Source organism: Sceloporus undulatus, chromosome 5 (assembly GCF_019175285.1).
Source record: "Sceloporus undulatus isolate JIND9_A2432 ecotype Alabama chromosome 5, SceUnd_v1.1, whole genome shotgun sequence".
NCBI classification, from domain to species: Eukaryota; Metazoa; Chordata; class Lepidosauria; order Squamata; family Phrynosomatidae; genus Sceloporus; species Sceloporus undulatus.
Genome location: NC_056526.1, coordinates 164,144,506 through 164,157,328, shown reverse-complemented (window position 1 = coordinate 164,157,328; position 12,823 = coordinate 164,144,506). Strand labels below are relative to the sequence as shown.

Genomic DNA, 12,823 nt, shown 5'->3' with positions numbered 1-12,823 from the left:
ATAGGCTTAATCTATTTCACAGTGCTTTGAGTGGGAAAGAGATAATACTCCTCACCCTAAAATAGGGAGGCAAACAAATGTAAAAGATCAGTTATCGATACCACTGAAGTTCCATGCCCACACTACTATTCCAAAGAACCTATTCCAGTGTCTATCATTCCATAATGGAGCTAGCTTATTACAGATCTCAATAATCTGAGAGTGGCTTCTCATTTTATAATCAGCATAGTTATCTGTGTCCAAAGTGTATGGCAGCCTCCCTTAACTTGGTGCCCCCCAGACACATTGGTTTAAAAAAGTCCCAGAATCCTCTTGCCAGTTATTTTCTTTCTGGACATGTCAGTTGAACAGATTTAGAGGGCACCAGGTTGGTAATACCTGGTATGCACCTACCTGTAGCTATGAAAGGGCACAGACCTGTTAAACATTCACACTTTTCCATTTAAAATACCCAGAAGTATGGATTACTTGTTGTCGATATGTCCCTGTACTGTATTCATATACTGTACCCACATGTACTGAGAGCCAGTGTGGCATAGTGGTTTGAATGTTGGATTACGACTCTGAAGACCAGAATTCAGTTTCTGGCTTGGCCATAAAACCAACCGGGTGACCGTCACATTCTCTCACCCTCAGGAGAAGGCAAACCTCTGAATAAATCTTGTCATGAAACCCCTGTGATAGGTTCGCCTTACAGTAGCCATAAATTGGAAAGAACTTGAAGGCAAACAACACAATACACACCCACATTTATTATTACCTTTTAAAAAAACCTCTTGGCATACCTATGATCAGCCTCCAAAGCAGGCCTTTTTTCCTATTCATGATACAGGATCTACAAAACACTATGAACAAGTCTGCTGAGTTCCTGCATGGCAGGGGGTTGGACTGGATAACCCTTGTGGTCTCTTCCAACTCTATGATTCTATGATTCTAGTTTGAAATATCTCTGCACACACATGTGTACATAAACACACACACACACACACATACAGAGAACACCTTTTACTTCTCTTGGTTTGAATACCCATTCAACCATATTTTTAAGTTTCAGACTCTAGCTAGCAACACAATATGTTAGAGCCATTGTTCTTTCACTCAGGCCTGGCAAGTAGAAACTATAGGGAAAGTAGTGGAAGGACACATGGCACAGACACTTCTTCAATGCAGCTCCAGAGGGCACAGCAAATTCCCTTTACTTTTCTTAACCCAGAAACAGCTTGACAGATGGGTGCCCCTTCGGTGTCTCACCAGGAGATGCCTATACCCATGTCGCCTGGAGGAATCCCTTGCTTGCAACTATCCCCCCACCCCATGTTGTGGTTCTCCAATTGTTTGGCTTCCCTATTTGCATGGCAGGTGCAGGCCAGTACAGAGTGATTTTAAACTCCAGCCTTTCCTTTTCCATTCCTCCCCCTCTTGCTCCTCCTAGAGCATCAGACCCTCACCCCACCCGAGGAGCCTAGAAACATTGCTTTCCCAGAAACCGAAAGGATTGCATGACTGAAATGCAGTTTTTTCTATAGATGTGGCCAAAAGAACAGCCAATTGTGAGAAGAGAAGCAGGAGATGCCCAAAGAGACAGGCCTGCAAAAAGGGACATTGGGGAGGCAGGCGAAGGTGGGAGTGAGAGAGCACTAATCGCTGAACCAGGAGACAAATACGATTACCAGCTCCGAGCCTTGAGTCAGAAAGTCTCATAGACTTTAAGATGTTAATCCCCAAGCTAATCCTTCCTTTGGCGTGTAGGAATAGTGCAGCCACAAGAGTTGTTTTGTTATTTATATTGGCGTTTAATAAAACTCAGGGAGCAGTGAATGGGCTGCCCACTCTCCAATGGTAATTAATTCCCTATTTCAGTGACCCAATTGTGCTGGGATAGAGCAGCAGGACAGTCCCACTGCCCCAGTCCGCCTTTGTGCAGCTTACACAGCTCTCGTGCTTCAACAGCTATGGAAACCCATTCTTTTGATGTCATTCAAGGAGTTTTCCTTGGGCATCTTCTAAACTTCAAGGACTCCTTTCTTTTCCCCCCAAATGCATGAAAAGCAGGCCTGGCTTGACCACCTCTGTAGAATTTAATGATTTGCTGAAAAGGCCTTTGGGGAAGGAGGGGGCAGGAGAAGGAGGAGAGATAGACAAACACATATCCAGAGAGGAGGAAAGAAAATCTGACAGGTTCCTATCAAATAATCTCTGTACTTCAGACTGCATCAGACTGATTCAGTAGGTAGAGATCTTGGAGCACCTTTGAAACTAACTAACTGAAAGCATGAGCTTTCACAGACTTCAGTCTACTTCCCCAAATGCATATGCACTGGCAGTGTTAGTTCACTGAGTTTGAAAGAAAGAAGCAGGCAGCCTGAGCTTTGGTAGACTTAAGTCTATTTCATCAGATGCATATGCACTGCCAGTGTTAGTTCATGGAGTTTGCATTGTTTTTCCTCCTGAAGATGCATTAAATACCCATGGAAAGAAACTCAGTACGTCTTGCTTCCACATGCATTTATAATATATATGTAAATTGCACTCATCAGCACAGGCAATAGTTTAATAGCAGCAGAGCTTCTGCAAAAATGAATACAGGAAAATCATGCAGCACCTTGAAGCAAAGCTGTCCAGGTCAAAAGAAATAGTCCTTCTATGTCTTTATACACACTTCCAAAGGGAGGGGGGGTTCCCTTCCCAAGTCACAGAAACAATTCAGAATTCAAATAAGAAAATACAGAGTGAACCATATGGCCAGGGTAGCTTGAGTTGGCTGCATTTTCCTTCAGACAAAGAAGGGATTGAGAGTTGAAGGAAAGGAGTGAAAAAAAACTCCAACTTTCCGGCTGATGAAGCTGTTGTCTGGAGGCAATGATCCCAAATCTCAAGGCTTTATTCGAAGCTCCGACTGAGACGTGATATGTCATATGATTAGCATCTTTCATATTTACAAGAGAAGTATAGGCTGCCAGCCTTTAGAGAAAGGCGAGAGAAAGAAGGGGGCATATGCTGAAATGGATTTAGCATTTGAAAGAGAGAAAAGAGATTGGATAAATACACTTAAACGAGGATTTAGTTTTACTCCTGTTGAGTTCTAATGGATTGTTGATTGAGATTTTAGGGAGCTGTAACAGTGGTGTCACCAGTAATTTAAAAGATGCTATTCAGCCCTTGACTATTTCTTCTTCCACACTTTGCTTATCAATGGCTTTAGCAACAGCTTGGGGTGAAATAAATCCTTAAAAAAAATTAACCGAAATATGATAGTGAAGCTTGGCTTGACTCTAGAAATACAAATAGCCTACAAACTTTATTGTCTTGTTGTAGTCGAGTTTTCTTGATCAGTGAGTTCTTCAAAGTCTGTTGGCAACAGACATGCATTACATCTGAATAATTATCTTAAATTCATGTGAGATTATGCAAATTTTATTTTATTTTATTTTATTCAATTTAAGAAAAGTTAGGTGCCCTTCTTAGGTCACACTGGGACAAGGACAGCAGAGAGTGCGCTGGCACCATCTATTGGGCGATCCTTCCTCTAAATAGGATGGTATTTTATTTTTTAAAACCAAAACCAAGAGTTCTAAAAAACTAAGAAGAAAAAAATAATTTGTGAATTCTCACTGTAAAATACTTAACAGATTAAAATCACTTCCTGAAAAGGAAGGGCATATGTTGTTGTTGTTTTTAAAAGTAATTTAAAATAAGATTGTGGAATAAGAAAAATAATAATACTATTTAAATAGTTAAAAACTGCTGCGGAGGGGAGGAGGGCAATTTGCATTGGAACTATGGAACTGGCAAGAGGATTCAACCCTCCACCAACATTTCCCCCCTTTTAAATTGTCTGCTGCTCCCCAGCACCACGGTTTTCCTGCACAGAGGCACAGTAAAAGATTACCGAGACACTCTGAAGTGCAATAAAACAACTACTATTTTGTAATAATAAATTTAACTTTATAGAGATTTAAGCCTGTGGAAAAATTGACAAAACCTTATAAGGAATGTCTTATAGGTAGATAAATCTATCTATAAATGAAAACATTTTTTTAAAGCTGGGGAAAATTCCAGATGTTGATCTCTATCAGCCCCAGTTACCATGATCAGAGATGATGGGGACAGGAGGCCTGCTGTTGAAAGTCCACAGGTCCAACTGTTGGTTTAAATGCATTTTTCCCCAAAAGAAGTATAATTAAATCACATAGCCCAACTGGTCACTCCTAGCCCCATTCAGGTACTAGCATTCTGTGCTTCTGCTTTAGCACAATAATCTGAAAATGCAGGAAGCATCATAAAGCTACAGGTGATGAATTGCTATAGTACTGTGTCAGCCAGTGGCTCTTAGACTTTTTAGCCCTGTGGCCCCCTTCCATTTTCATCCAGATGTACCTCCTTCCACCATAGTGTATGAATAACATTTTTTTGTCTGCTGAGTGTGTGAACTTTTATTCATTTCACAGAGAGCATTGTATTGATAGGGTCTCTTTCACACAGGTCTGCTGTGCCATATTATGCACCCTCCACCTTCAGACTGAGTTTTTGTGCCACCTACTCTCTTTTCTCTCCCCCCCCCCCCCCCGCAACAAGAAACTGTCTCATGGTGACTAAGGGGCCTGCTGTGCCAAGGATAAAATTTACGTAGAAGCTGAGTAGGAATTGCATTGAAAAAGGAAAACCACTTTTTGCTATACCTATGGTTGGAGAAAGGCTCAAGGGGGAATGTGCAGAGGTGGCAGTAGGACCTTTTCAATAGCCTTGTCTTCCTCCTTCCTTCTCTTCCAAACCATGCAGGCTGGCCTCCGTACGTTTGAAGCCACGAGTTTTTCTGGGTTGTTTTACTTCAAGGATGTGCTCCTCCCAGTGGGTCTTGGGCACTGGATTCTACTTCCAAACAAAATGTTCTTAATCCAGTAAATGCTAAAAGTTTGTTTGTAAACTGACACATCAGGCTCTGTTTTCATATCAATATGGCTAGAAGTCTACACAGAATCTGAGCATGGAATTGTGTCTTTCCTATTGTATGTTACAGATACTATTACCTGCAATGAGACTTAAGACAGGATGTTCCTAAATCTAAACATGTGGGGGGGAAATTTTAAGACTGCAAAGTTTGCAAAAATGAAAACCCATCCAACATCAGACACATTTCCATCAATTGAAAATGTTTTTGAGACTGACATGGAACAATGTTTTATCTTAATCAACCAAACATTAAATGTTAAATGTAGCATTAGAAATAATATAGTAGCAAAAGAAGGAAGGCTGCTTACCTTTAGTATGGATGTCCCTCCCTCCATGCAGTAGTTTAATTTGTTGCAGAAATTAGGTATGATATTGTAGAATATTTGCTAATGATTAGCAGTGTATGCTCAATACTCAATTATCCATTATCTTTAACCAGCAGAACATTTTTAAAATTGTCACTGACTGGGAGTTTTTAATTGTCTCAGACATCTTTAATCAAAAAGAATATTGTTTGCTGTAAACAAAAGACTAGTAAAATGTGGGCTAGACGATACAACTGTTAGGTGGTTGTGCAGTTGGTTGACTGGCCAAACCCAAAACTCACTAATGGCTCCTATTCATCTTGGAGAGAAATGACTAGTGGAGTTCTGTCCTAGGCCTAGTACTATTCAACATCTTTATCAATGACTTGGATGGGGCATGCTTATCAAATTTGCAGGTGACACCAAATTAGGAGGGGTAGCCAATATCTCAGAGGGCAGGATTAAAATTCAAAATGACTTTAACAGATTAGAGAGCTGAACCTCAACAGGGAGAAGTGCAAGGTACTACACCTAGGCAGAAAAAAATTGAAATGAACAGATATAGGATGGGGGATACCTGGCTTGATAGCAGTACATGCTATGGGGAGCTGGGAGTCTTAGTAGAACATAAGCTAAACATGATTCAACAGTATGATGCAGCAGCTAAAGAAGCCAATATGATACAAGGATGCATCAATGGGAGAATATTGTCTATATGAGGGAAGCAACAGTAGCAGTCTTTTCTGCTTTGGTCAGACCTCGCCTGAATCTGGAGCAATGGATTCAAACTACAGGAAAAGAGATTCTACCTCAACATTAGGAAAAACTTCCTGACAGTAAGAGCTGTTCAACAGTGGCACACACTTTCTCAGGGTGTGGTGGAGTTCCTTCTTTGGAGGTTTTTAAACTAAGGATGGATAGCTATCTGTTGGGATGCACTGATTCTGTGTTTCTGCATGGCAGGGAATTGGACTGGATGGCCCTTGTAGTCTCTTCCAACTCTATGATTCTATGAATAATGTATATAGTTCTGGGCACTATAATTCTAGAGGGATATTGACAAGTGTCCAGAGTAGGGCAACCGAAATGATAAAAGATCTGGAAACAATGCCTTATGAGAAGCAAGGAGCTGGGTATGCTTAGCCTGTGGAAGAGAAAGATAAGAAATGACATGACAGCCATGTTTAAATATTTGAATGGATGTCATATTGAGGATATGACAGCTTGTTTTCTGCTGCTCTAGAGACTAGGACACAGGGCAAAGGATTCTAACTACAGAAAAAGATATTCAATCTAAACATTAGGAAAAACGTCATGACAGTAAGAGCGTTGTCTACAATATATTTAAAAGGATCAAGTCATTTCAAAAACTGCATAACCAAAAGCATTTAAAAATCCAAGCTTTATTCTGTTGCACAGCACTCATGGTAATAGTACAATTTTAAAAAACATATGTTAGACGTGTTGAAAAGGATGGATTAATTTATAGTGAAGCTTTTGATAAGCAGTAACTTGGTAATCGAGTTTTTTTTACATCATTTTATTAACGTTTAAATACATATAATGTGAGAACTGGTAGGACTAAAAAACACTACAATTATATTTAAAAATATCTCAAGATACTTTACACAATTTATATGGAGAAAGCACATTTTTACCCATCTACATTTTGTGAAAATGATTTACTCTTTGATTTTTCTAGTTGTTTTTTTGTTTCTTCTGCCTTTTTCCTTTCCAAGTAGGATTTTATAATATCATTCAGTTGCCGCTCACATTGGCTAACATGCTGCAATCCATTTTCTCTCTCTAGAAGAACAATATACAGTAATTATATATTAAATCTTCAGTCTTAATTTTTCTAATATCAATTTTCTAAATACACTAGATCTAACAAAGCATTGGAACAGCATTGCACAATTAAAAGAGCTTTAGACTTTTCTTTCTTGAACAGCAACCAACCATACCTGTTAAAATCTATTTTGAAACTAAGGGGAATTTCATAAGCTGCCTGTAAAATGGCATATGCATCTTTTAAAAAGAAAAGCAGTTCAAAGTTCTATAGGCCATGCAAATTAAATTCAAAGAGCTCTAAATTAATAAAAAACTAGTCTTATGCTAAAATGCTATAAGAAAAAAACCTGCAAAGATTATGGGTCAGTTAAAGCAGATGGGACAAAGAAAAGGTAATCTCCTTATCTGCCCTTTTCCTTTTGTTTCTTCATGGCCATTGGATCCTTCTGACATGACATTTATGGATGAATCTTGTAGAAACCAGGAGCTCTTGGGAAACAGCAGGCAGAGAGACCCAATGGCTGCCATAGTCATTTGCTTGTTCAATACAGGAGCTGTTGTACTGACAAGAATCCTGGTATCTATCTATACTGCTTCCAAGCAGAAGGCAAGCAGAGATCAAAAAGATGTTTGACTGCAATGAGGAGGGCTGACAGGATGCTATCCAGTCCCAATTGGATCTGACATCAGGAGACCGATGATTAGATCACCCATGTTTTGTTTTTTTTAAAAAACAGTTTAATAGCCTGTGCATTTGTGTGTGCATGAACACATTGGAAGCTAACCAATTTCCCATCTTTGAAATGTTGTGGCCATACCTGGCTTAAGGAGACAACATGTGAAAGGGATCTAGGAGTCCAAGTAGACCACAAGTTGAACATGAGTCAACAGCACGATGCGGCAGCTAACAAGGCCAATGCGATTTTAGGCTGCATCAATAGAAGTATAGTGTCTAGATCAAGGGAAGTAATAGTGCCACTATATTCTGCTCTGGTCAGGCCCCACCTGGAATATTGTGTCCAGTTCTGGGCGCCACAATTCAGAAAGGACATTGAGAAACTAGAGTGTGTCCAAAGGAGGGCGACTAAAATGGTGAAAGGTCTGGAAACCATGCCCTATGAGGAACGCCTTAGGGAGCTGGGTATGTTTAGTCTGGAGAAAAGAAGGGTAAGAGGTGATATGATAGCCCTATTTAAATATTTGAAGGGATGACATATTGAGGAGGGAGCAAGCTTGTTTTCTGCTGCTCCAAAGACTAGGACCCGGAGCAATGGATGCAAGCTGCAGGAAAAGAGATTCCACCTCAACATTAGGAGGAATTTCCTGACAGTAAGGGCTGTTCGACAGTGGAACACACTTCCTAGGAGTGTAGTGGAATCTCCCTCCTTGGAGGTCTTCAAACGGAGGCTGGATGGCCATCTGTCGGGGATGCTTTCATCTGGATTTCCTGCATGGCAGGGGGTTGGACTGGATGGCCCTTGCGATAATAATAATTTGTTTTATTTATATACCGCTATTCCAAAGATCATAGCGGTATATGATCTCTTCCATGTGATCTCTTCCAACTCTATGATTCTATAATTCTATATGACAGGTGTGATTTTTTTCATTAAGGAAAATGACACGCCAGGAAAATGATTCCCCCCCAACATACTGCAGTTCAAATCTAATTCAGGGCTAGAAGGCAGGAAAAAATTAGGACTGTAGACTTCACAGCGTCATGGCTAATTTGGTCCTAAACTATCAAGGCTAAAGCTAATTCGTACCTACAGTAAACCTACCACTATAAATGGCCTAACTCAACTAGAGTAGATCCACAGGATGAATTTCTGAATATGAACATTCCTATAAATCCCAGAGATTCTGTAAATCTAGTCTGGATGTTGGATTTAGGAGCCCTGGTGGCGCAGTGGTTAAATGCCTGTACTGCAGCCATTTACTCAAAACCACAAGGTTGCGAGTTCAAGACCAGCAAAAGGGCCCAAGCTCGACTCAGGCTTGCATCCTTCTGAGGTCACTAAAATGAGTACCCAGACTGTTGGGGGCAAATTAGCTTACTTGCTAATCAGCTTACTTGCTGTTCACCGCTATGATCTTTTGAACAGCAGTATATAAATAAAACAAATTATTAATTAATTATTAATAGGACTTCTATTATGACTAACAAATTCTATTTCATCAACTTTTATTAATTTCATTAAAATTAACACATGGATTAGCAGACAGTTTGTGAAAACTTATTTGGGGCTTATATTTGGATGCATAGTTTGTCATTCACAATAATTGTGGCACAAGTTTAGAACTTTTTTTACTTGGACGTATGCTTGAAATTAGCATTGTATTGATCATAAGAATCAAGAAAACAGATATAGCACATAGCACCCTATTTTAGACATAGCATCCTATTTTATACAACAGGAATATATGACATTACAAATACTAAGATACAAGGTACAAAGGAAGACAACTTTATATTAAAACAGTTTTTCTATGCCCAATGTAGCAAGAACTGTCTATATATTTTAAAGTGTTCTGCTTTACCTGTGCAATGCCGAATGACACTCCCCCATACTTTGTTCTTTTTTAAACAATTCAGATTTCCCACTATCGATAAATGTCTCTTTCCTCGAGTCAGTGCCACATTCACTCTCTTTTCTGAATCTATGAAGCCAACTTGTCTAGTCCTTACACAAGACAATACAATGATTTCCTTTTCTGCTCCTTGAAAAGCATCAACAGTGGACACCTGGACAGCTTTAATTTTGGAAGCATCTGACTGAACAGCACCAAGCAGGTTACAAATCTGCAAACAAAATAAATCAAGACATTAGTTTTGCAGCTTTGAAAATGCTGAAATTAAATGAAATTGAAGGCAGTTCTGTACGACAGCATCTACCATTCTGAAATTGCTCACAATAAACTAGAAAAACACAAACAATAATCAAAATCAATCAATAGCATTAATAACTAGACAACCATAAATCATTATGACTAGATGTACAAATTTGTATTATCACAGCAACTTTTACAATGGATAAATAACAAATCCAAAACTGATATGGGTCATCAACCTACTTAAGTCTGGCTTTTCTGCTTACTGGGCAACCATGAGAAACTGGAGTCTCTGTTCTAGAAAGTGACTAATCTAAAATTAATTTCCAGTTAGCTCTGGGTAAACAAAGTTTATCCATTTCAATTTAGAGCAGCTGAAAACTCCAACCTTTTGGGTCCCATGGACATAATCTGAAATTAGGAAAAGGAATGGGAGCACCATGGGGATATTGGAAGCTGCCATATGCTGGGTAAGGCCATTGGCCCATCTAGCACAGTACAGGCAACTTTGATTGGCAGCAATCTCCAGGGTTTTATAGGTAACACTTTCTTAACCATAACGTGGAGATTCCTGCATTCCCCCTTGCACTCCCAAAGTACTAATCAGGGAAAAAACCCTGCTTAGATTCCAAATCAGACAAAATCAAGTGTGTCCAGGGTGTTATGACAAAATTGTTGCCATAGAGAAATTTTTTAATCACATCATTCCTGCCATTAGGAATTGCCTTTTTAAATAATTCCTCAGGGTTGAGGTCAGGATGGAGTGCCAACAGGCCATTGCTATGCTTTCCAGCATCATCCAGGGCAAACAAACAAGAAAGGTAAGAGGGCTTCACAGGCACCGCGCTGGGGGTCCCAGAGTCAGGATGTCAAAATAAAATTGATTTCTTTGGAACACATAGGAAACATGGTAAGGAGAAAAACAATTTACAGTTTATCTTGAATTGCCTTGTTAAATGTTTTATTAGAACATGTTTTGGTGTGAAAAACAAACCTTGCTCATTTGTGATTTATAGAGGGTTATTACTCCAATCATAGATCCATCTACTCCACTAGCAATCATAGATTGGATTAACTTGACAATGAAAAAAGATTCTGCCATATTATGGAAGCTGTTGTCTCTTTCCATCTAAAAAACAAGAAACAGACTTCAAATAATGCAGTATAAGAAAGCCAATGAGAAATCACTTAGACTGCCAATGGACAAAAAGAAAGAAACATAATACATAGCAATATAGGTCTAGTTATCGTATTCATTTTATGATACGGTTGACATAGTAATGTTTAAATCATAAGGACCTGAATTATGTTGAGAGCTGTATATGTCTGTGAAGAAACTTCTCCACATTGGTGGAGCCATTTTAACTATGAGCCTTATCATATTAAGAAAAGAAAGCAAAAACGGGGCAGGGAAGTAGTGGCTTTCTCCATGCCTCTCTGCAGGCTCTCATAGCACTTCCGTTCTCTTCCCTACGGAGATGGTTATCAAAGCATGCCTTTTGTCAAACTGATTTTTACAGCACAACAAAATACACGTTTTTACAACTGTCTCTCTTGGGATGAGAATGGATATACTAGAATGGCATGTGAAGAGACACGGAGAAAGTGGCTACTCCCCTGCTCTGATTCGGCTTTCTTTTCTCATGTAATAAGCCTCCATGTTTGTACAGCCTTAAAGGTAAAAGTATTCCCTTGACATGAATGTCTAGTCATAAACGACTGTAGAAGGCGGTGCTCATCTCCATTACTAAGCCAAAGAGCCAGTGTTGTCTGAGGACTACTCTGGTGGTCATGGGGCCGGCATGACTACACCAAACTATGTCACTTTCCCAATGAGAAGTGGTACCCATTTATCTACTTGCATTTGTATGCTTTCAAACTGCTAGATTGGCAGAAGCTGGGACTAGTGACAGGAGCTCATCCCATCATGCAGCACTTGAGCCTTGAACTACCAACCTTATGATCTTCCGATCATCAGAACTGGCATCTTAACCCAGATTCCTTATGATGTAGCTCTCTGTGCAGCATGAGCCACTTCAGTGATACAGCTCCCTTGTGTTTCAGCCTCAAATTTTCTGGTCACTTGATGCAATTGCACAGTATGCCCACAGTTAACCTCAGAATGGCATCAGATTAATGAAGTAACGAATCTAAAGTAAATGTTTATTTAAACCCATCTTGTCTCAAAAAATCCAACAATGCTTTACCAAATATAAGCGTGGTAATCTCAACAGTTCAAAAATTAATATAATACATACCTGTTCTAAGCCATTAACATTATAAAAACACAGTGTTGGCAACCAATCTATGAGAGGACTTCGATCCATTTCAGAAATGCCATTCAACAGAGTTCCCTCATAAAATAGGTCATTGGCTATTGCTGAGATAGCAGGATGACAACGATACTGTGTCCTAAGCAATATTGGATCATAACCCTATGAAATGGAAAGCAGAGAATAAGAAGAAGAAAAATCTGAAAGACTTATCAGTAACAGTCAGAGTGTATATTAATATTATAAATTACATAAACTCTTTGAGACATATGACATATTTAGGAAAATTTCAGAAGGTAAAGTGAAATAACTTCCTTGTCACGTTTATTGTCAGTAATTGTATTTGACAGCACTAAATGAGTATCCCTAATGGGTTGAGCACCAAAATTCAGAAGCAAAGTAAAACTCTAAATGTAGGTGGACAAACCTTTCTAAGTATTTTCTTTTATGTTGTTAGTACCATGTGTTGTATACATTTTTTATTTATATGAAATCTTTTCTTTAAAAAAGGAGATTTGTTTTTATAGATTTTTGTGGGTTTTTTGGGCTATGTGGCCATGTTCTAGAAGAGTTTCTTCCTGACGTTTTGCCAGCGTCTGTGGCTGGCATCTTCAGAGAATGTTTGAGCATTTTCTGAAGATGCCAGCCACAGATGCTGGCAAAACGTCAGGA

At 39.2% G+C, this 12,823-nt stretch overlaps 1 protein-coding gene across 1 annotated transcript in view; it reads right to left on the bottom strand.

Annotated features, from left to right (window-relative positions):
* Positions 1 to 6,657: 6,657 nt before the first annotated feature.
* The window catches only part of ZGRF1 (zinc finger GRF-type containing 1), a 45,000-nt gene continuing 38,834 nt past the window's right edge, over positions 6,658 to 12,823 (bottom strand). Inside the window, exons 21-25 of the mRNA XM_042469697.1 lie at positions 12,403 to 12,409; positions 12,137 to 12,313; positions 10,873 to 11,007; positions 9,588 to 9,849; positions 6,658 to 7,061 (exon numbers count right to left, since the gene is read on the bottom strand). Coding sequence (XP_042325631.1) covers positions 6,910 to 7,061; positions 9,588 to 9,849; positions 10,873 to 11,007; positions 12,137 to 12,313; positions 12,403 to 12,409 — 733 coding nt within the window. The 3' untranslated portion in view covers positions 6,658 to 6,909. The remainder of the gene's footprint in view (positions 7,062 to 9,587; positions 9,850 to 10,872; positions 11,008 to 12,136; positions 12,314 to 12,402; positions 12,410 to 12,823) is intronic.